The 25,852-nt window shown below is 36.9% G+C and overlaps 1 protein-coding gene across 2 annotated transcripts in view; it reads left to right on the top strand.

Moving 5' to 3' along the window:
* The window catches only part of NOVA1 (NOVA alternative splicing regulator 1), a 132,882-nt gene extending 108,282 nt beyond the window's left edge, over nucleotides 1–24,600 (top strand). For both annotated transcript variants that reach the window (XM_063290005.1, XM_063290006.1), the window contains exon 5: nucleotides 19,801–24,600. In XM_063290005.1, the coding sequence (XP_063146075.1) occupies nucleotides 19,801–20,805 (1,005 nt within the window). In that variant the 3' untranslated portion in view covers nucleotides 20,806–24,600. The remainder of the gene's footprint in view (nucleotides 1–19,800) is intronic.
* Nucleotides 24,601–25,852: the final 1,252 nt, after the last annotated feature.

The raw sequence follows: 25,852 nt of genomic DNA, 5'->3' as shown, positions 1-25,852 counted from the left end.
TCACATACGGGCACAGGGTGAGTTATCAGTATACTGATGATATCCACTTATACAGTATATCTCCACTCCGAACTAGGGAGGAGGTGTTGTGGATGTGACCTGACTTGATGTCTGGAGCCTGTTAAGATCTGGAGGGGAGAAACAGACTTAGACCTGTTAGAATCCTGGCAAGATGAAGTGGATGTAGATCCATATGCTAATAGCTTCCAGAGATAAGCAGTCCTTGACTCATGATGGGATTGTGTTCTTCAGGCACTACAGGCTCACAGTTTTGGGATTCTCCCAATATTCCATGTCCCACTTGAAAAGCAAGTTGAAGCTGTGGCTAAGAAACCCTTTGCACAATTACATCTCATGTGCCAATTGTGGTCATTTCTGAAACAGTAGGCTTTGTTCTTAGTTACTCATGTCCTTGTTACCTCATGATTGGACTATTGCAGTTTCCTGTATATGGGGCTGCCCTTGAAGACCATTCAGAGGCTTCAGCTGGTTAATTATGCAGCAGCCTAAGTTGTTATAGCAGAACCTAGTTTTACCCATGTAAGACTACTACTACGGGAGCTGCACTGGCTGCCAGTCAGGCACAATTCAAGGTGCTGGTTATCACCTTTAAAGTCCAACATGGCTTAGGTCTGAGTTGTCTCCAAGACCACCTTCTCCAGGTTGAATCTGCCTGTCAGGTAAGATCTAGTAGAGCTTGTTGAAAGTCTCAAATCTGAAAGAATACCATCTACAGGATCCCTGTGTTCAAGCCTTCTCATTAATAGTACCTGCCTCTCGAAGAATCTAGCCCCAGATATTTGGACCATTGTCTCTCTATTATATCTTTGACAAGTGTCAGATTCCTCTGATCAAAAGGCTCACAGAACCCCTTATCGGGACATCTTCCATCACTTCCTTATCAATGGGGTAGACTCTGTCGCCGGATGGGAGGGGATGTTGAGTTGGAGTGTGAATTGCATTATTATGGCTACAGATTTATGATGGTTCACATCAAGGCCAGTCAGTAGAGGTACCCCAGCAACACCACCTGGATGGGAAAGGGGGGCAACACACTTTCGTGGGAAAGGAAGGCAATCAAGGGAATGTGGTTTTAAATGTATGTTTTAGCAGGAATTCTCCATTTGCAGCTTTACTTCTGTCCTAGTCATTTCACTTCATTAAACAGTTAAAGGATCCTGGGCTCCTGACTGTCATTGTGTGAATGCTTGAATGGTCTGGTGCTGACATTAAGCTGTGAATCACATTGTGTTCGAAAACTCTTCCTGGGGAAGTAACTCAGTTGAGAGTTGACGAAATAATGCCGAAACATGGAAGAATGAAGGCGAAGCAGCCATCGCCCTCAACCTCCACTGAGAGGATGGTGCTGTATTCCAAGGAGGAAGAAGAGAAGGTAGAGTCGGACGGGATCTCTGGGAATGGGGAAAGTGAGTGCAAAACAGAAACCCGGCTCAACGCTACCGAGCTGGAGAGTGCGCTCCTTACCCTTGACTTTGTGAGAGAGCCCAAGACTCCAGACGTGATACTAGAAGAACCACAGATGGAACCTTCACAGTCAGGTGCCAAGGAGGTGGAGGGGAGAGCACCTCCACCCCTGGAGGCACCCATAAGGGTGTTGAGCCCGGGGTCTCGTGGAACTGCAACCGACAACGATGGGACCCCACAAGCGATTCATGGGCTGGAGGTGAGGATGTTTGCCATGGAAGTGATGATGCAACATGTGTCAAAAACCCTTGACACTATGGCATATCCCCTGGCAGAAATCTCAACCCAACACTCCAGGGTGGCATCGCTGGACCCGCGAGGGAGACGCCGAACCCCCCTTAGGAGGTTCGACTCCCCAATGAGGTGACGGAGCAGAGGCCACGCGGAAAGCCAAGAGAAGTTCGGGTGACCCAACGCAGGCGAGGCAGAGTTTCTGGGGGCTCTGAAAGAGATACAGGTTAAATTCATTTTTCTTGACCAACGTGTCTGTCTATATGCAAGAATTTGGGTCCTGCTTCCCCACGGAGTACAAGAAGGTGAGCCAAGTTGGCACGAGGCTTCACAGAGCCACAGCAGATTGGTATGTGCAGCTGCATGATACCATGGCCCCTGAACTACACAGTTTAAGGGACTTCATGAAAGCCCTGAGAGAGAGGTTCAAGGACCCGCTGGACAAGATGAAGGCAAAATCGGCCATCCAGCAGCTTAGGCAAGGGGGGTGGGGAAGTGTGGCAGAGTACACCATGGAGTTAAAGCCCTGGCAGGGAAAGTTATGGACTGGTCAGAGACCACCAAGATCGATTATTTCAAGGGGGGCTTTTAGCTGGAGATCCTAAGATGGGCACTCTGCAGAGGAGACCCCACCACACTAAAAGAATGTATTTGCCTGGCTGGGGAGGTCAAGAATACCGAGTATCAATTTCGTAGGCAACTCAGAGCACAAGCTGCAGGGAGGAATACCGGGGCTCCAGGCCAGTTCCCCTTTGCCCAGCAAAAGCTATTCTGGGAGAAAGACCCCAAAGACTGCACCTGGAAGAAAGGCAGCTGTTTCAAATGCAGTAAGGACACCCATAGCGCAGCGGAGTGTCCCCGCAGAGAGCCAGAGGCAGCCAAAGAAGGAACAAAACTGGCCAAGACCCTACCAACCAAACACAAGGGAGCTGCAGCAACCGTGCTGGCACACAGGGACCTAGACGCAGGGCCATTGCTGGAGTCAAGCGAGGACTCTGAGCCGGAAGAGCAGAAGCCGGCAGGAAACAAATTTCACTTGTTTTGAATCATGCCCGTGAGCAGGTGGAAAATCCTGAGCGCAACATCTGGTGAGTGAGGACTGTCCCACATTACTAGTCAGGGTGGAATTAAAAAACGTAAGAACACGCCACAAAGCCAACCTGATGGCAATGCTAGATTCGGGGTGCACTAAATGCTTAATACACCCCACACTAATCAACATGCTAAGCCTGAAAACTAAGGGACTTAAACAGCCCATTGTTTTTACTCCGATGGATGGTTCCATTGTCCACAGGGGCCCTGTAGAGTTTCGAACTGAGACTGTAGCCATGAGGTTGGGGTGGAAAATCCTGAGCGCAACATCTGGTGAGTGAGGACTGTCCCACATTACTAGTCAGGGTGGAATTAAAAAACGTAAGAACACGCCACAAAGCCAACCTGATGGCAATGCTAGATTCGGGGTGCACTAAATGCTTAATACACCCCACACTAATCAACGTGCTAAGCCTGAAAACTAAGGGACTTAAACAGCCCATTGTTTTTACTCCGATGGATGGTTCCATTGTCCACAGGGGCCCTGTAGAGTTTCGAACTGAGACTGTAGCCATGAGGTTGGGGTGGCACAAGGAAACCTTGCAATTCATTGTAGCCCTCATAGTGAACTATTCAGTCATATTCGGGCTCCCGTGGCTGAAAAGCAGAAAACCAAACATAGACTGGGGGACAGGCGCTCTAACATTTAAAGACGGTGTCAGCAACCCACCAGTCCCACCACCCAAAAAGAGGAAGGTGGCAGGAATCCTCCTGAATCAGATTCCTGTGGGAACCCCAGAGGCAGAGGTAGCCATGCCAGCTGAATACTCAGACTTTCTTGATGTGTTTGATGAAAAGGAATCTGACCAGTTACCACCTCACAGAAAAACGGGCTGTGCCATAGAAATTGACCCCAGAGCTCAGCTACCTAAGCCAAAATTACACGCTATGTCAGAGACTGAGAAAAAGGTCCTCAGGGAGTTCATAGACAAAAACCTGGCTAGGGGCTTTATTGAACCGGCTAACTCCCCACTGGCTGCCCTGGTGCTTTTCTGGACAAAGAAGGATGGCTCCCTGAGACTATGTACAGATTACCGTGGAATAAATGCCATCTCAGTAACCAACCACTACCCCTTCCCTCTCATGAAAGACATGCTTTCACATCTATAGAAGGGAAAGGTGTTCACCAAACTTGATTTCAGAGAAGCCTATTTCAGAATCCGAATCAGGGAGGGGGCTGAGTGGAAAACGGCTTTTAATTGCCAGCTGGGCTCCTACCAGTACATGGTTCTCCCTTTTGGGTTGGCTGGGGCCCCTGGGGTATTCATGCAATATATCAATGAGGTCCTCCACGAGGGGGTACAAGGGGTTTTTGGTGTATTTAGATGATATTCTGATCCACTCTGAAAGCTTAGAGGACCACATCCCTTTGGTTAGGCAAGTGCTGCAAAAACTAAGGGATGCCCAACTCTGTGCTAAGCTTTCCAAGTGTGAGTTTCACAAGAGTCAACTAGACTACTTGGGCTATCGTATCTCGTCGAATGGCATTGAAATGGACCCGGATAAAGTACAAGACATAAGGGGTCGGGAACCACCTCACACCAGACAGCAGCTTCAAAGTTTTCTCGGCTTCACCAATTTCTATAGACAATTTATCCCCCAATTTGCTCAGGTTGTGCTGCCTCTCACAGATTTATTAAAAACTAGAGGGAGGGAAGAGACACAGAAAGTAACTTCCCCAGGGGTGAAGCTTGCTTGCTTGGAAGCTGCATTTGAGCATTTGAAGGCTCTATTCACAGAAGAACCCATTCTGGCTCACCCAGACCCAAACTGCCCCTTTATTGTACAAACAGATGCTTCTGACTCAGCAGTAGGGGCTGTTTTAATTCAAAAGGATGAAAACAATTTCCCCCACCCATGTGTGTACCTCTCCCACAAGTTCACTGACTCTGAGCGCAATTGGCACATATGGGAGAAAGAGGCTTTTGCTGTCAAAACTTCCTTAACGCATTGGAGGCATTTGCTGGAGGGCTCCAAACATCCCTTTGAGGTCTGGACTGATCATAAAAAGCTCCAGACTTTACAAATTCCCAGAAAGTTGAATGGCAAACAAATTCATTGGGCTCAATTTTTCAGCTGCTTTAACTTCACCCTTAATTTCCTCCCTGGAAAGAGGAACTTTCTTGCTGATGTGCTTTCTCGCCTTCCACAATATAATACAACTACCTCTGAAATTGTAGATACTGTTTTTTCCCAAAAGCAGCTTGGAATGGCTGGTGTAAAATGCAAACAAGCAGTAGCCAGGAAAGTGAAAGTGCAGGCAGACCTAAAAGAGGAACTGCTTCAGGCGCTCTCTAATGATCCTTGGCTACAATGTAACAAAGCCCAACTGACTGAAATTGACAGCGTTTGGTATTGTGTGCCTGAATCTTTGCTCAAAACCATTTTACACCATTCCCATGACATTAAGTCTGCAGGGCATTTTGCCTGCAGCAAAACTCTACACTTGGTCAGGTGCCAATTTTGGTGCCCCTCCCTTTACTCTGACGTGCAATCCTATGTCACCTCATGCCATGTCTGTGCCCAAGCGAAAAGGAAGGGGGGGGGGAAAACCACAGGGATTTTTACAACCTGTTGCGTCCCCTAAAGCCCCATGGAAAGAAATCATCATGGATTTCATTGTGGACTTGCCAGAGAGTAAAAATAAGACTGTGATTTGGACTGTTATTGACTTATTTTCAAAGCAAGCCCACTTCATCCCTTGCGCCAAGATCCCCACAGCCCAGCAACTTGCAAAATTGTTTGTAACTCACATCTGTAAGTTCCACGGTTGTCCCGACTGTTTGATTTCAGACCGCGTTGTCCAGTTTACTTCAAAATTTTGGCGCTCATTTTTAAAATTAATTGGAGTCCAACAATCCCTTAGCTCATCTAGCCATCCAGAAACGGACGGGGCAACTGAACGAGTTCGGTCTACTCTAGAGCAATTCCTGCATTGCATCATTAGCTTTCAGCAGGATGATTGGGTTGATCTCCTTCCCTTCGCTGAGGTCTGGTGCTGACACAAACCATGAAAATATGTATCTTCAAGGAAAGTTTGGAACATGAAGCTCTCGCTGCCCAAATGATGCCTTCATGTTGTTATATTGTGGATATGTGTATATATTTATTTTGTGTGTGTGTGTGTGTTTGTGTGTGTGTGTTATTTGGAAACAATTCAGAGTATACTCTAATAGTGTATGCTGTATTCTGGGAATACACTATTTGCCTAGTTTGGATGTAGATTTTTGAAATATCTCTTCCAAACTCACAGGACAAATGTTTTTAAAAATTGTTGGGATTTCCAACACTTGACATGGAAGTTGGCTTACTTTAAAGGATTAAAAAAACAACAACTGCACTTCTATTTCATATGGTTCTTGTTTCAAAGCCTAGATATGCTGATGGTGTAAGAAGTTATTTCATTGCACAGAGTACAAATATCTCAAAGCTGTTTTTAATTTAACTGAGTTAAGATTCAACAGGGATGTAGTCATAAGCATCTATAGAAAAGTGCATAATCAATCAGATTTATATAGAATATTTTATGCAGCTAACCTCCTGGTATGAAATATAGTTAAATCATCTGTTTTTTTCTAAGTAAAGCCTAATTGTCTGTAAGTTTTCTTAATATTATTTTTTTTAAAAACTACCTTTTGTCCACAATAATAATTATCTACTATACTAAAATCCCTGAAACAGCACCTGCCCTCATAGATCTTTTTTTGTGTCATTCATGCCCCACCTAATTATTTATGTTTAAGAAGTTTACTTTAAAAAAACAGAAAGCTAGCGTGGTGTAAATTAGATCACCAGCCATAAGCATTAACTTTATTTTTAAGAATGTCTCTAAACCTCACATTATCCTATAAGTTTTATAGAAAATAAAAATTATCATAGTTGCAACCAAGTGTTTGGCTTTTTTTCCCCCCAAGGCTCCCTATCTGCACAAAAAAAGGACAGTGGGAAACAGCAAAGTGGTTGGAAAGCTACAGGAAGTTACAGCAGTTTGGTCAATTATTGCTGTGTATCTGTATTCTTGGTAACTACCTTGTGAATGTGAAAACCTCCTAACATCCTAATTTTGTGAGAAAGTATGCAAAAGGTTCTCAGAATTCCAAGTGTTCAGTCAGCCATATAAGGTTGGCAACCTCATAGTGCAGCTTTCTTACGTTAGTACAATAATTAATGAAATAAATAAATCAGTATAGAAAGAAACTTGGAAAGTTTCTTTCCTGACTTACATTTTAATAAATTATTCAGCTGCTCTTTTATAAGTATTAATAACATGGGATTTAACACATCTAATTGCATGCTTCTTGTGTCTGAGAATCTGCCAAGAAAAAGATATTAGCAGCCCTGATGTTAGGAAATCTTTAAATTGCTGATAATTAATGATGTGCAACGAATAAATGAAATAAGGCTCAGTTGGCTAATGCGCACACTATTGGAGCAGATAATCACTTCATACAAGCACAAATGATATCAGAACTGTATCTTCTTCAAAACATTCTTTACTGTTAGAGAATCTCTCGTCTGCCATTGCATATCTAGCTCTCTCATTAGATCTTCTACCAAGCCCTTTCTCATTATAGTATGAAGAAAACAAATAAACAAAAGCTTTTAACTCAGCACAATTAAATCTTACTAATTATGGTTGTGAAATGACTACATTGTAAAAGAGAGAAAAATGTACATTGTATGGCCACCATTTAGTATTTTTCTGCATTTTATGTTAAACAGAAATACACATTTTATGACCACCATTAAGTGTTTTTGTACTTGTTTATCAACTTCTTTGTAATTACATGAATCCTAAAGTCTGATATAATGTAGCAACACACTGCAAATCTAAGGCAACCAAAATAAACTATTTCATGGATATTAATTTAGAGAGTTAGATAATTATTTGCTAATCTACATAGATAATACCTAAGGCTTCATTTATATGGCTAAAAAGTCCTCATATTCTGATCATATGACTTGGCTTTCAAAAATAACTCTGTTCTATTTCCTTATCCTCATAAATTGACTTGCTTTTTCAGAAGTGCTTGTGTTCATTAAGATGTAATTATTTTTGTGTTTAGGATTGCAGCTTAAGCTTTATATTCTCACCTCACCCCACCTCACACCCCAGGCATAGCAGAAGAGATGGAATTGGGGAAAAAATGAAAAGTGCTATCTTGAAATACCAGATCACCTGAGAAAAGGAGAGTTGTCCTTTGTAGGCAGGAGGGATGCATAAAGGAAGAAACCTGAGCTACCAAGACTCTTTCCAGTTCAGCTAGAAATGGTTTTTAATTTCTTTTTGTTTACTGTTCCTGCTGCTGCACTTTTAATAGAAGCCAGGCATAGCAATGCACTAGATTAAGGTTTCTTCACACATACTTGCATGATGATGGCAAATTTTATTGTACTGTATGAAGAGAGACTCAGGGACGCGGTGGCGCTGCGGGTTAAACCGCTGAGCTGTCGATCGGAAGGTCGGCGGTTCGAAACCGCGCGGCGGGGTGAGCTCCCGTTGCTCGTCCCAGCTTCTGCACACCAAGCAGTTCGAAAACATGCAAATGTGAGTAGATTAATTGGTACTGCTTCGGCAGGAAGGTAACGGCGTTCCGTGAGTCATGCTGGCCACATGACCCGGAAGTGTCCTATGGACAACGCCGGCTCCAAGGCTTTGAAACGGAGATGAGCACCGCCCCCTAGAGTCGGACACGACTGGACTTTACGTCAAGGGAAACCTTTACCTTTACCTTATGAAGAGAGACAATAGATTGCAAGATGACCAGAAGTGCAGAGATTATACCAACATAAGAAAAAAGATGGCAGAAAGACAGTTTATGAAAAAAGAAGAGTGAAATGAATGAGAAAAAGAAAAAAAAAAGATATAACCTGAAGAGTGTGTATGGTGTTGACAGAGAACAGAAAATCAAGAGTACTGAGCAAGAAGGGAAAACAGTTGAGTAAAAATTGCAAAGGAAAATGAAATTAAGAATGAATTTAAAAAGTATGAATCCAAGACAATAGATTAATCAAGTCTTGGAGAATATTAGTATTTGTTCTTCATGAAAACAACTATCCTTGCAATACTGTACCCACATTTAATTGTTACAGTGTTTTCCTTTATTTTCCTTTTGGTGGTATATCCCAACAGCAATTTCAGCATATTGTTTCTCCGAGGGAATATAGAATGAATAACTAAATATTTAATAATAGTTTGGAGGTCATTTATATTTGATACATCAAATATCATAATATTAAAGCATAGAATTTGAAGACACAATGTAATATATCCTGCTAAATTTAAAATAAGGAAGTATGTTCTTTCTTTAACATTGATAAACACACTGTTGACAAAAATACATCATCGGAGAATGGAATTTACAATTATATTACGTTTTTTAAAAGAAGTTACCTAAAACTGAAACAACTTTCAATTATTCATTTCCATGCTTAACATAAAACTAAACAAAGGATAATCAACTTCTCTAGTGTAAACGGTCATTCTTCCTCAATCAGTAATCACGTTTTATAAGGCTTTATAATTACGTATTTAGCAAAACATTACATATATCTATTACAAATTTTTATATCCCAACTTCCAGGATGCAGATCTCAGCATTACAGTTTACAATGACTTCATAAATAAACAATAACAACAAGTAAATAATATGTCTTACAAACTGTTGATGGTAATGACTGCATCTGGGAAGAGTAGCTGGAAAATGTTCTGAAATGTTTTCCGTCTGTCTTCTTCCCACTGTTTTCAGGAATCCTTCATACAGGACAATTTCCAGTAATGGTAAGGAGAGAAGGAGGCGGGGGCATTCTCATGGAGGGTCAGCTATATCAAAATGTGTGGGCATGATTGGGTGATCAAAGTCCCATCCCTTTTTAATGTGCATTGCACATTGCCACTATGTTGATGTTATTAATCACCCACATACCCCAACTCCTCTAGAGAGGGAGAAAGTATATGCATGCTTGTGTTTTATGCACACCATATTAAAAACATTTTTAAAAATCAAGAAAATAGACACCAGTGTTAGCCAAAAGTATTACTCCAGCTATCTGGCATAGTTGCAAGGGCATTATGTGAGAATGTGCAAGGCTTTCACATTGATGGCCTCACCCAACCCATCCAAGGCCCTTTTCAACTGCAGCTGGAGAGGAAACTGTCAGTACTGCAACTATATTGCAGAACCATCCTTCTGGCACACACAGTTCCTCTTTTATACTGCTTATTTATATAAAATACTACATGCTTATACTCTGCCAAAATTCAGCAAACCATATAGCCACTGTTTTGTGGATAAATTTATTGTGTTATTGACATGAAAGTGATTCCATTCATCACCCAAAGAAAAGAGAGAGAAACTCATTGCAGAATTTTACAGACCACTATATGTTTTCAGCTACTGATGTGGAAAAGAAACAATTAGAAATAAGCAAGTCACAAAAAAAATCTTTGTTGATCACATTGGATAATAGTATATCAAAGATTTAGAATAAATTGTAAAGAGCAAATAGTTCATTAAATTCTCAGGGCAGTTAAGTAATGGGAGTACTTTAATTTAGGAAAAACGCATTACAGTTATGCTAAATTTGTTAAGTTGTTGAAAATGTGAAAGAGAGGAGATGTGCCTCTAGAAAGTTCTGAATTCATTTCACGATCTGTCTGCTACTGGAATACTCAGAATAGCCTTTTACAAGTTGTTTCTTGTTCTTCTTCATCCACTTCTCCTCCTTGTCCTCCTCCTGTCTCTAATTCCCCTACGTTCCTCTGTTGTATTGGGTCATTGACAGACCAGCAATCAGGAATTATTCTGTAGTTCATCAGTTTATCCCTAAGGGGATACTCTTGAATGTGTCAATAGGTTATCACATTTTCTGCCAAACTGCTATATTGCCATCATTTAATTTTGTGAAAAAACATAATGTATAGAGACTAGGATTTCTGGAATGTTATTTGTAAAATGGCAATTCTAAAATATGATTAAGTTAGAAAAAAATGATAACCAGAAATGTTGTTTTCTAGATTACTTACCTAAAGAAATTATTATTGAACAACCTTATAGCTATTTTCTGAAGCAGAATGGGAAACAGTACCCTTCCCACACAAAATGATTTTTTTTTAATAGTAGGAAGCAAGTTAGCTTGTAGATGCAAAACTAATAAAGAATTCTCATAAATATATAAACAAGTTGAATAAAGAATAAAATTGTAAGATATTTATTTCATATTAAGAAAAGATTGTATTGGTGACTTAGTAATTCTGGTTGTATGTATTTACATGTGGAAGTGGAAAGTAAGAAATTAGTTTATCAGATAAGCCATAGTGTAATAATAAATAATACAAAAAAGATTAAGCACATATTATTCATTTCGAAAACCTCCGTTGAAGAGCTTAGGATCACAACAGAAATATCCTTCTAAATATAAATACATATTTAAAAATTAGTTTATGGGCAGATGACTTCTTACTTTTTTTTAGAGGGTTTTGATATTATAGTCTCCAAAATGTTCATCTCCATTGCCTTGCTAGGCTTCTGCTATAGGGATGCAAGTAAGACCAGAATACCTCCTAGCTGTTTTTATGTGTTTCTGCTTGTCAGGGGATAAACCTCTGTAATGGATGGGATAGGTAGGCAATGGTTTCTGAATCATGAGGTTACTGGGTCTATAAATCTATGACTCAAGCTGGCACCTGCTTTCAAGGTCCAGTCCTTTTTCCTATCTCTAATATTGGGTATTCTCTGGAGAGAAGCTTGGGAGATGGCAGAAAAGAGCATATTTTTGCCACCCAATTTAATGCCTTTAAAATTAACATAAATGAAATGCCTTTAATTTAATTCTTGTGCTCTGGTAAGATCATTTTCAGTTTACTTTCTTTCAAGTTTCCTGCAAAGAAAAAAAAATACTTTCCTGAGCAATAAATATTATGTATCTTTGATTCTTGAATCAAAAACTACAAAACACATGCTTTACATATTGCTTGATTTAATTAGGGGGATAGGAAAGCTACACATAGGCATTTTCTTTAGCAATTACTATTAAATAATTTAATGGTCTCAATTCATTTCATTCATATCCAAAGAACAATGTAAATACAGAAGAAATCTGGCTATACGTGGGTCATAAATTCCATCCGGTGTCTTGACTACTTCATTCTCAAAACACATGGAAAATATTCTAGTTCATCCACTGACACTGTTTTCCTTCATAAATCCCTGATCTACCCAACAAGCTCTTTTTCCAGTGGTTCTTTTGGGTAACTGTGGCTTCTGCCCATTACCAAATATGTGTTTAAAAATTGTGAGTATATATTTCTAAAGACATTGTGAAGCTAACAAGCGTCATATTTGCTAACACAGTCCATTTGCTAATTCATTAGCAATCAGGCAAATTGTAAAGAGGAAGATGGAAGGCAAGGGATGTGCTAGAAGGAAGGAAGGAAGGAAGATTACAAATTAACACTGTGCAAATCTCAAGCAATCTCAGAACTAAATTTTTCAAAGCAATCTAATATTGGGAAACACTAATAGTGATAAGTGTATTTTCTCAGAGTTAAATTCTACTTAGTTCAGTGGGAGTTAATAAGTAAATGAGGACCTGATTACAGTTAAAGGTGTGGACTTGATAAACAAGTTCCTTTAATTTATGTGTATTCTCTCAACTCACAGGTAAGAACCTTTAAAAAGTTTGCATCCATTTAAAACATTTGAAATTTATGAACCATTAATTCATAAAAACTATTTTGTTCTCTGACTGGGAAAGATGAGTAAGTGTGCTCATTTCATTTTAAACAAAGAACTATTTTCATTATCTGTTTTAATTACGTATTTTCATACAATGTTCAAGACAACGTTTAAGACTATTTTCTGTTCTATTTTTGATAATCTTACCTATTCTAATGATAAAAAATAGCTATATATGATCTGGTTGGATCACAAGTAGGGTAACTGTTTAATTAGTGAAAAACATTTAACAATGCAGTTCTTTAAAAAAAAGAAAAGAAAGTATCTATCTATAAGCAACTCTTCAGGTTTTAATGTTTTATTCATCAAAACTTTGATAGCCAAAAATAACCATTTTAAGTCATCTGCTGGAATGAATATAGGCCATATAATTCTGTGATGAAATTGCTGTTCAGTTAATTTACTGTTGGTTGAATTAGAGCATAACTTTTACAAATAAATTGTACCACCAATGCCACACAGCAGCAATAAAACTAATAGCTTGAACTCACTAGAGATTCAAGTTGTTTTCAAAAAAAAAAAAAATCACGACAGGCATCATTTTCTAGCAACTTGTACTTTATAAGTTCTTTTTAGACATTCAGTAGTTATTTCTGAGAAAAGGCTGTTAATAATGCATTCATTGGGAGAATGACAGATTATTGTTGATTTCAGAGTATAGAAACATTTTTGTTTAAGAATGGATTAAATACTGTTTTTAATATCCACTTCTATTAAAAATTATTTTAGCAACTAAAATTTAATTGCATCCTCATGAAGAACTTTTCCCAGGTTTCCTTCAGGTGGCAAACAATGACATTTAGTTACACTGCTCTTAACTAGTCAATGTCTCAAAATATGCTTACCAGTTTGGCCTAGATATTTTTCACCAATCCTCACTCCTACACTGAATGTACCAATTTTGCCTCGTTATCCATAGGGAAATAAAAATAAACCAATTGAATCAGAAATATACAGCACCCTTCTTGATAATGCAGTTTAGGGAAAAACAGTTTCTCTTACAAGGCCAATCAAAAAGAAAGTAACAAAAACCAGCCAATCAACAAATGAGTGGTATTACCAGCATCTGTTGGATGGTCTATACTGAACAGACATTACTTAAGTGTGATCCTTGCTTGCTCATAGCCCAGAGATAGTAAGTGGCTGGAAGAAAGTCCTAGGAGAGAGAGCTTGTTGTAAACTGCTTGTTTCTACCCATTTTGAAATCTGTCCTCTAATGTCAGTGATACTAAGCCTATAGGCAAAAGTGTCAGCTTCAGTCAGTAGTGTAATACAGCTTGCCGTCACGTAAAGTAAATGGAACCACATCTCACCTCCCACAGAGTAGATGTTTTTTTAAAAAAAATAATAATATAATTTTATTATTTAAAATACAAATTACAAAACACACAACCAATAATAACAAAAAACATAAAATAATTCAATCAAATAATCAAAACATAACACATATAACTTTATAACTTAACCTCTACGTGCACCCATCACCCATGGGACTTATAACCCTCCTTATCCCTTTGTTATTATCACACATTTTTATTATTAATAATTCTTAATAAGCCCCCTTCTTCAAAAATATAATATATATTGATCTGGTTTTACTCCTTTTTAACAAAAACATATTCCAGAAATTTACCGCATATAACATCAAAATCGTTCCTTTTCACCAAACCCTTTTTATATTTTATTTATTTATTTATCATATTTTTATCACCGCCCATCTCCCTCATATGGGGGACTCTGGGCGGTTCACAATAAAACAGTTTAAAATTTGATAAAATCATAATATCATTACTCTATAAATATCAAATATCATATTTTAGTTCACATGTCAAGTTATCATTAATAGCAATATTCCATACTTCTTTAAACCAATCTTCAAGCTCATACTCCTAATCCACTTTCCATTTTTTAACTGTTATTAATCTTAAGGCAGTAACAAAAATTATTATTATCATGCCACTCTAATGTCATATTTCCAAAATTTAATGCGATTTTTGGACTTATTTGCAAATTAATAGATAGTATTTCATTAATCTCAGCAAAAACCTTTTCCCATTCTTTTTTAATCTTTTCACATTCCCACCATAAATGTAAATAAGTCCCAATTTCTTTTTTACACCTCCAACATTTTTTTAAATTATTTCTATTATAGTGGTTTAACATTATTGGAGTCATATACCATTTCCAAACTGTCTTATAACAATTCTCTTTAATTCTAACGGACATATTTTTCATAATTCTTTGCATCCAAATCTTTGACTATTCGTCTTCTGTAATATTAATATCTAAATCACTCTCCCAACTAAATTTCATTCCTTGTTGTGCTAAATTACATTCTATCAGTATTTTATAAATTTTACTTACTAACCCTTTTATTACATTGTCTGTACTGTTCTGCATTAACTGTATTATTAATTCCTCAATTTTTGTTAATTGTCTACATTTCCCATATTGTTTTACCCAATTCTTAATCCATGACTCCAGTTGCAGTACATTATACCAAGATATTTTACTCTGTCCAAATATTCCCTTTATATCGTCTCTACTAGAAACTTTACTTAACCAGTCTTTCAATCTTAATACTCCAGCTTGCTCCATATCTTTTATTAATCCTGCCTTAAGATTCTCTGGGAATTTTCCTAAATCTAGAATTTGAGTCAGTGGCGATATTCCTGGACTATTTTTTTTTAATTATTATTTTTATGCCAAATCTGTAAAGTAGCATTACTTATTGGGCTTTTTTTAAAAAAATTCACTAAAACATGTTTTGTTTTGTATAAAAAGAAAACCCTTATCACTTATCTCCCCTAACTCCATTTCTCCCCAAATCAATTTTCCAGGTCCATATATCATATTAGGAACATATCTCATTTGATTAGCTATATAATATTTGGAATACCTAACTCTCCTTCTTTCTGGGATACATACCATAACTTTTTATTTATTCTTGATTTTTTATCTCCATTACAAAAAAAATATATAATATTTTGCCATTGTTTTATCTCCTCCTGTGATAATTTTATTGGTAGCATCCAAAATACAAGAATTATTTTAGGTAAAATCTTCATTTTGCATAACGCTACTCTCCCAAACCATGACAATTTCATTTTTTTTTATATCCAAGTATTTTCTAGTGAAATTCTAGGACTTTGAAATACTTAATTATACTGAATGCTTTTGAACTTACATGAACGTTTGGGTATTGTTATATAGCAGTATTTCATATCTGATCATATTTTATATTACAAAATGTGTGATTCAATTTCAAATGTATGTATGAGCACACATGGGAGTACAGATGTAGTACTTGTCTGTAGTTCATCAGAGCAGCTACATCTTTCCTTAAAATTTCATACTTGTTTTCTGCCAGCTGTCATGTAAACCCAGGTAATTGTGTGGCTACTTTAATAAGTTGTAGACAAGTGCTTCATTTGCACCTCTGAAGTGCTTTTTTTTTAAATCAAAGGCAAAGTATCGCATAGCCTTATTGTATATTTCAGTATGCAGGCAGCCACATTTATTATTATAAAAAATTGAAGCACATAAATGAAGCTATTCAGAATTCATCAGTTGCTTCTGCAAATGTAATTTGAAAGTTATGAAACATTAATGTGTAAAGTACAAAGTGCCTTTAGACCACAGAATAAAAACAAATGGAAGACAGGGATTATATTAAAACTATGCATCAGTTTAGTGTGCTTTCACCAGTCAAAATATGCTTATTATACAAAAAAATATTTGTATATGTATTTTTGGGGGGAAAAGTCTACATTGTGCAATAAAACCCCATGAAAATGCAAAACAATGCACATACATGGTTTATTTCTTTTCGAGTAGGTATCACATTAATCTAGATGAGATATTTCCATTTTTTTTTACAGCACACAAAGATGGCAGTAGGAATGGATGGTTTTTATTCTATATCAACACAGTTTTGATTCATTGTTTTTATTATTTCTACTGAAATGTATGAAATCTAACTTTCTTGCATGGATTTGAATGATAGTGCTGTTTTCATATGTGTAGGCAGTAAAAGGCACATTGGTTTTTCACAGCTGGAAAAAAGCTTTTCACAATTGGAAAGCTCTGTTATTTTTCAGTGTTTATCATAAACTTCCCAAGTAAAGAGCTGCTTAGTGAGTTGCAAAAAAGTATTTCCTCCCTCCCTCTGGTTCTGTAGCTTCTGCAGCTTCCACACCATGTTAGTCAAATCAGCAGCCCTCTATCTTAATGCTGTGTATGGTGGTGGTGGTACATTGCTTGTGGCCTTACTCCAAATGTTATCTGTCCTAGATAAGGATACAGACAAAAAATAAGTGATTTGTTTCAAAGTGAGTACAGAGTCACTCAGAACATTCCAACACTTTTTGTCTTGATGGGACAAAATTTAGAATGACTCCATGTTCCATATGGAACAAAACTCAAAACTTGCTATGCATTCTGGCTATAAGTAAAAGTGTGAACTTATAATAAGCACTTGCTATCTACTGTTCCACTTCGGGCCAGAAGGAATTGTTTAGAACAAAATATTGTTAAAACTCATGCAATAATGGCCTGAAACTGTCTCCATTTAGAAAAGGACATAGTTGACATCCAGTCTGCATTGGTATAAGATATTCTAGCTCAGACATGGTTCTACAAACCCCTGAAAATCCTAAACCTAAGAATCTGATCCTTAAGAGAAGTGTAATGTTCTCTAAAAGAATTTAACATTAGCTGGTGTCAGCCCCACTAGCTAAACCAGACCAGGAAATCAATTGTGAATCGAATTATCCATTCAGTCGTATCTGACCCTTGGCGATTCCATAAGCCAGCTCTCTCAAAAAAATCAATTCCACAGGAAGGCTAAAACTGCTTTTATTGAGATTGGCTATAATAACAAAATCTTGCAAGTCTGATTGTGTGGTGCCTCCTCCTCCTTTTATATAACAGTGAATTAGGGAAGCATCCGCCTGAGCCACTTCCAAGTGTTATGTCGTTGTCCTGGACTTAAAAAAATGCTTCAGCCCCTTTTGCTTAGGTAATGGTTTCTGCATATCTTTGTCAAGGTTATGAGGATTAAACATCAGTTTGTAGATTTTCATGTGGTGAAGAATAGGCAATCTATCGTCATTAAGTTGTATTGATTAGTAAGATTAAGCTTCTCTACTGTGTAAATCAAATAAATGAAAAAGAAATAATTGCATGTCATTATATTGAATCTTCAGAGAATACTACAATAAATACTACTTAGCATGGGTGGCAAAATAGAGCCTTACAGGACCTCTACTCACCCACCTCAAATAATCTCAGATACTAAAATGGCAAAAAAAAAAAGTTTTTTAACGTGCAGTGGGACTTTCTGCATCCTTCCAATGCATCCTTTGTCTCTCAAAAGAACTATTTGTGAAGATTGGAATAAACTTTAGAATGTACAAAATTTTCTTTAGGGAATGGTGAAGTATATTACTGGAAAAGAAATTTTTCAGAAATTGGATGGAAGGGTTTACATACAAAACATGTAATTCACTAATCCAATAGCAATTATCCAATTCACTAATCCAGTAGCAATTAAATATATTAATGAAGTATGAATCTGAGTTCTCTCTTTGCTTCATCCAGGCAGGTCACCAGTGTCAGATCACCAGTGCCACTATGCTGCTATTAGAAGCATAGTGGAGCACTCTGAGAATGCTGTGACCAGTTTCAGTGAAACTTTAAAAATTGATTAAAATGCAGATTTCATTTAATGAATATGGATTGTATTGTCTGCATTGATACATATTTCAAGCTTAACTATGAAAAAGAACTATAACTCCCTAATATTTCTATGTGGCCCAGAGTCATTGTGAGACAGGTAACATACAAGTTTAATAAATAATTATTCTATTGAGAATGAAAAATCCATAAAACATGCTGAAAAGATATAGGAAACATGTTAAAATGGAAGATAGCTAATCTTAGTATAATCTTACCTTACATCAATGTAATGGGCTAAGTCACATTTATAAAATAGTAGAATGAATTGATATTGATTAATTCTAGGGTTATTGTTTTCAGGGGAATCCTAGTCATAACTATAGAGATTATGATCCATTTTAGGATTTACATAAAATTTTAGCAAGTATTGAGATACAACATCTTAGATAATGGTTGTGTATTGATATACAATGAGTTGTGTATGTATTATTCTACACCTGTTAATTTTAATACTATATTCTATGCAATTGATTAGGAATTCAACAAAACCAATCATAGATTGCATTTGGCAGAGAAATTTCCTACATTGGAGGAATTCCCTTCAATAAAATTCTTCTGTTGAAAGATGTTTGTTTGGATCAAGCCCGATATCCAAGTCGCATACTGAATTAAAAACATACTTGCAGCACTATCCTGTATATATTTATTCAGAAGTAAATCCTTCTGATTAGAATGGGATATCGCTAGGTAAATGTAAGTAGGATACAGATATTAGACTTTTCTTGCTGAAATGTAATTATACAAAAAATCAGTAAAATTCTCTATCATTTGAAGCTATTTCAGTATCAATAATTGAATTTCTTTACTTTTAGTAGTATAAGAATCATTAGCTAAGAGAAAATGAGAAATTGCATAGGTAACTGTTTTCCTTGAAACTTGACAGAAACCCCCATGTTTCCCTATTCTTTTTCATCCTAGATGGTTTGTACAGTTTATTGAGAATGAAGGATGTACTATCAAGTTGGGATGCCTTATTAGAAAATATCAGGATACTCATTTTATAAATATAATAATCATAAAAATAATGATCTTGAGATAATGATCTACTAGAATAGATTCATGTCCTATTACTTTTTGTTTCCATTGGAGGTCTTGCTAATTCACTGAAGTATTTGTTTAAAGAAATGCTGTTGAGTTATGTAACAGAATGATGACCCAAGATTTATCAGAATATGATCTATTATTGAGTGTTTGATGAATCATGAACAAAAGTACTATACAATAAGTTTGTTTCTCTTACTAATATTATTTCAATTTGTCTAAGTAACTCATTGTTAAATAATTATCCAAGAATTATATTTTTTCCTGCAATGATTGAATTTTTCAAAACAGATACTATTTTATGTCCAAATCCATATAAATACTTAAAAGAATGAGCTTGATTCCTAATTCAAACTTACATTTGAAAGAAAATAACTATCTTGAATTTTTCCACTTATTTTAGGTAGTAAAGAATTTAACTATGTTGTTTGTGCAAAACAGAAGTATTATTCATATATATTTTTTTTGATTACAGGTAAAGATAATAGTTCCCAACAGCACAGCAGGTCTGATAATAGGGAAGGGAGGTGCTACAGTCAAGGCTATAATGGAGCAGTCAGGGGCTTGGGTGCAGCTTTCCCAGAAACCTGATGGGATCAACTTACAAGAGAGGGTTGTTACTGTAAGCGGAGAACCTGAACAAAACCGCAAAGCTGTTGAACTTATCATCCAGAAGATACAAGAGGATCCACAGAGTGGCAGCTGTCTCAATATCAGTTATGCTAATGTTACAGGTCCAGTGGCCAATTCCAATCCAACGGGATCTCCTTATGCAAACACTGCTGAAGTATTACCAACAGCTGCAGCTGCAGCAGGGCTCTTAGGACACGCAAACCTTGCTGGAGTTGCAGCCTTTCCAGCAGTTTTATCTGGCTTCACAGGCAATGACCTGGTGGCCATCACCTCTGCACTTAACACCTTAGCCAGCTATGGATACAATCTCAATACTTTAGGGTTAGGCCTAAGTCAGGCAGCAGCTACTGGCGCTTTGGCTGCAGCAGCTGCCAGTGCCAATCCAGCAGCAGCAGCAGCCAATTTGTTGGCCACCTATGCGAGTGAAGCCTCAGCCAGTGGCAGCACAGCTGGTGGTACGGCGGGGACATTTGCATTAGGTAGCCTGGCTGCTGCTACTGCTGCAACCAATGGATATTTTGGAGCTGCTTCTCCTCTAGCTGCCAGCGCCATTCTAGGAACAGAGAAATCCACAGATGGCTCAAAGGATGTAGTTGAAATAGCAGTGCCAGAAAACTTAGTTGGTGCAATACTTGGAAAAGGAGGGAAAACGTTAGTAGAATACCAAGAGTTGACTGGTGCAAGGATACAGATCTCCAAAAAAGGAGAATTCGTTCCTGGCACAAGGAATCGGAAGGTAACTATTACTGGAACACCAGCTGCAACCCAGGCCGCACAGTATTTAATAACACAACGGATCACGTATGAGCAAGGAGTTCGGGCTGCCAATCCACAGAAAGTGGGTTGATCATGCTAAACATGAGATTGTTTTAAACCCCTCCTTACCTTATTTTCAAGAAGGATGTACTGTACTTTGCAGAAGTGAAGTTTTTTTCTGTTATTAATATATAATTATGCAAATGAATGCGACTATGTTGACAATGTGTATATGTAAATATAATGTGTTTTACCAGATGTTTCATAGAAAAAAATTTTCTTGACCTGTTTTGTTCTCTATACTTTGCTTGTGTATATTTGTCAGAGGTGTTTCTAGTGTAAGATTTAAGCCTGCCATTTTACCAGCATTATTGTAGTTTAATGATTGAATGTAGAGAGGGAAATGCGTAAAGTTTTCAGTATTAGTTCTAGCTAACACTAAATTAACTACTGTTAGGTTGGGTATGGTGGGGTCAGTGACCTAAAACGGAGTGAGGCCAAAGCACTGTCATGTCAGTCTTACTTCCTGCTTAGGGCACAGTGAAGTAGGAAACAATATTTTGAAACTAAGTTTTAAAATTTAAAATTATCAAAAAGCAATATAGTTGCATAAAAGCACTGTAAAATATTTAAAAGGTTAAAACTGTGGAAAATTATATTGGTAAGTTTACAGATCAATAAAAAGCACCTGTTCTCCATCTGAACTAGACAATGGAAATAATGCTGCATGCTGGCCATGGCCCATTCTTCACCATTTGTAAGTTCAACAAAAGTTCTCACATGGAGTCCCACCTCTAACTGAGGTTTGTACATTTGTTTTTAAGCACTGAAATCACTACTGATCCCATTGCCTGGCCAGTAGAACAGTCATTACTCCATTAACATCCTCACTGTTTAGACACATAACTGTGGTACAGTGTATTGGAAATTTTATAAACAAAAAAGTGGAAGTGCCAACAAATTATTGATAGCTGATAATGTTTCATTATCTGCAACTGCTTGAGAAGTATGTTGCATTTTAAGAGCTTATAATTGTGTATAATTTGTTAACACTAGAAACCTATTAGTATTGTGAATGTAGATTTTACTGTGAAGCTATCTGTGATTTAGCTGTTTTGCTCCCATGATGGAGTCTTTGCAGCATGGCGCTAGCAGCCAATGCAGTTTCTGATACTCAGTAATTTGCATGTTTTGTGGAACATTTTTATGTCACCAATCAGACAGTATTTCCTGCATGCTTATTTAGAAGAGGCAGTTTATCTTGAGAGGTAGTGTGGCCTACCATTGTCAGGCTTTTTGACAGGTCATTTCAGACTAAGCCTTTGTTTCCAAGACCCTACAACTGTCACCCTCTTCTGTACCTCTCCTGAGTGCCAACTGCCCAGGCCATTGACCCACCATCTGTTAACCTCTGAGTTTGCCCACTCAAGGCCACTCATAGGGGCATCCATAACCAAGCACGTCCTCATGCTGTGCATGCAGTCTTAAATTCAATGGACAAAAATAAAATGCTGGCTACCTCTGGATCATCTGGCTGAGCAACTGAATTTCAAAAGAGAATTACTTCCATCTCAACTTCAACCCATTGATTACGTCCATCCTAGCAAGCTAAATGGCATCCCAGCTGCTCCTTTCTGTGCAACCAATTAAAGAACAATGAGTGTGATGCTCCATGTCTGAATTTCGTCCAGCCTCTCTCTGAACTGTGATCTTTGTCCTCATGAACTTTCCCTTTTGTTCATTGAACTATATGGACTCTTCATTTCATATTGATTTACTGTGCAATTTACTTTTGGACATTGAGAACTTGAAATAATTCCCTGATCCTTCCCTTCCCCATCCCCCCACTCCTTCACTATTAATAACTCATTTCTGTCAAACTGTAAGAGTAGAGTCATTTTTATTTTCTTTTTAGTTTTTAACATAGGATTGTTATTTCATTTAGTTCTCGGTCTCTAAATATTTATTTAGAGAATTATTAAAAAGGGAATGATATGCTTGTTTAAAATGAAAGAGAAAAGCTGTAGTAAACTGTGTTACTTGGTAATGACTATTTATCGTCGATACTCTGTAGCTGTGTAAGTTTTGACAAATAGTGTATCTCGTGAAATCAGTGGTTAGCATTGCCGCTATTATATTTACTCATTTTATCATTATAAATGTGCTTAGTTCATCATGTAGCATCACTTGTCTCCCGTCTCATTTTTTCCTTGCATGTCACAAGTCTCAGACCATTTATAATACATTAACAGTGAATAATATCTATGTAAATTTATTTGTCCATGCTGTCTCAGAGTCAGCATGGATGCTGGCAAGGCAACTATTGGGGCCCTATCCTAGGTTAAACTGGTAAAGGGGATGAAAAATAAAATGTATTAGGATGTATATTAGAAGCATTTCAAATGTTGGGTGTTTAAAATGTTTTATTTAGACTTAGAAGACTTCCAGCCTGTTATATCAAAATTCTACTAGTCCACTGTGGAAACCATACATTTCATCTGGAATTAATGTTAAATTGAGATAATCATTTAAAGAAGAAGGAAAAAAACACTTTGTGTATTTTTTTAGCCTTGATGTTGACAAAATGCACATAGTTGAACTTTTAAAATATAATTGACAATCCTGGAGCTTTTGTGGCCCACCATCAATGCATATATTTTATTATATATGTGTTGGTTAAACTCTATAGCTAAATTGAAATTATTCATATTTTAAGTGTGATAGTAATAACAAGAGTTTGCATGCATTATCTGTAAGCCAGCTTCATGCTGTTTAAAATATATTTTGAAATTTATAGGTCATATAGTATTGATTTGTAAAAAGATTTAACTTATTGCAAAGCAATTAGTATATGGTTTCAAAGCTCATCATGTGTACAGCAGAGGCTGTTCCACTATAGTGATTTAAAATGGAGAAAACTAATGATACAAGGGCCAAACATCTTATAAAATGCACCTATTTATAGATTTGTTTTACTATAGGGAGGCTGGTGAACACACTGAATAAGAATTACCTCAGTTCTGCAGCTTTCTATGTCTTTTTAATGCATTCTGTTTCAGGGTCACTTTCAATCAATATTTCATTTACTTACTGAGATTGAATAGGCGCTCTGAGACACAGTGTGCTGTTTATCATACAGATTGGACACCTCATTCTAGATCCAAGATCTTTTCCTCAACGCTGGGAGCTGTCCTTTCAGCACCACAAATTACTGCTTGAAGTTGCATTGCAATTTTTTTTTTAATTTTGTTTTGTTTTGTTTTTCTTTTATCACCTGGAGCTTTTCTTTCAGCACCACAACATTGCACTTAGACTTTTTAAATGGCTGCCTTCCTCTTTGCACTGAAGACCTATTTCGTCTGCACTTCCAGTTATTGCTATTACCTGTAGGACTTTCAATCCTATTCCACCCCCCACCACTTCACCCCTTTCTACAAACAGTTTAAATCTATCTATTTCCGTGGAAGTCATTTTTCTCATTGAATGATCAGAAACAAAGATAAATTCTAACCTTTAACGGCTCATTCCGACTCATTGCTTACAGTAGATCTAAGCTCTTTTTTCTGCTTATTCGACTCCTTCCAGCTTCCCATCACATCTGTAACAAACTTTTAAAATATTGCCACACCACCATGCACAAGCCTACCTGCACAGTAGAGATAGATTATTCCATCACATTCAGATGGTTAACAGAGGTTAGCAAGTCCTGTATTTATATATCTATATATTTATATCGCTTTCTAAGAAAGTGCATATTAATGTTTACTTTAAAGAATGTGTAAATGGTGCTATCAAGAAATCTGATAAATTTTATCCCAGTTTTGTGTACCAGTTCAAATGTATGAGATTTATTTTTCTATTGGAAAAAATAAACAGTCTTGAAGCATTACAATTGGTAGATTTTAGTAATTTAACAGTGAATGTAATCCCTATGTCACAGTTTCATTGGACATTTTCATGATGGGTCATACAAGTTACAGCACACATTCTGACAATCACTGCACAGTTTGTAATGAACATTCCCCTTTAAGGTTTTGCCTAATTCAAAGTATCTACAAAATCAAGAACCTAAGAAATCTGAGGCAGACATGCTTGAAGAAAAGTTTTGTTAATACAAAAAAGTATTGTTCACATACAGGGTCTGATGGTTCTTCAAATGGGCAAAAACAATCTTAACTGAATGCATATGGTGCACATAATTCCATATTTGTGATATATTGCATGTTTTGTTTAATTCTTCATAAGGAGGAAAGTCAGTTTAGCCTTAATTATCTAAAAGTTTTCCTCCTTGGATCTACTTGCTTGCTCCATAGCATTAATATGCATAGTTAGCTGCAGTTGTATGTCAGAGCCATTTAAACAATTGGTAAGTATTATCAGCATTTAAAGATTCTCAGCAGAGCATGTAACATTCAGCTCATTCAAAATTCATGGTACTTAAAGTATTAAACATCAAAAATCATACATTACCCAAGTCCGGCCTACATCTTACAAAAATTCAGTGTCATAATATGAGATTACATTAAAAACACAGATTAAAATAGTTGAATTAAGCAAAAAAAATGTTCCAGAAATACTGGAATAAGAAATATTAGTTAATGTCAGTATTTAGAAATAGAAAAGTATCCAGCCATGTGTATTTTTTTTAAAGAAATAGCTTTATATCATACTATTGAAAAGACAGGTGTCCTCCTGTTGCAGTGGGGATCTCTAGATGATATTAAATGTTAATGTCTAGACATTTTAATAAATTTAAATGGATCTGAAGCATATATAGCAATCTATTTTGAGAGAATTCTGGAGAAATGCCTATTTGTATTGTTTTATAAATACACACATGTTTATTTTTTATTTAAATTATATAGAATTTGTAATATGAGTATATAATACCTGTTTTCACTTTTCAGTTTTATGGGAGAAACTAATGATTCAATGTAATTCATGTATCTGTTTTGGATCCTGGTGCTCCGACATGCACATGGAATACCCTCTTTCAAAATGGCTCCCTTTCCCATTCTGTAAATTAGGAAAACAAATCTAGGATGCATATTTTGTAGCCTCTAGTTATGCTGCTGTAAAGGGGAAGGTCATGTAGGAAAGTGCCTACAGGTTTTTTTTTGTTTGTTTGTTTTTTAGGA

This window comes from Candoia aspera, chromosome 1 (assembly GCF_035149785.1).
Source record: "Candoia aspera isolate rCanAsp1 chromosome 1, rCanAsp1.hap2, whole genome shotgun sequence".
Classification (NCBI taxonomy): Eukaryota; Metazoa; Chordata; class Lepidosauria; order Squamata; family Boidae; genus Candoia; species Candoia aspera.
The sequence above is the reverse complement of the archived record's forward strand: the minus strand, read 5'-3'. Positions and strand labels throughout refer to the sequence as shown.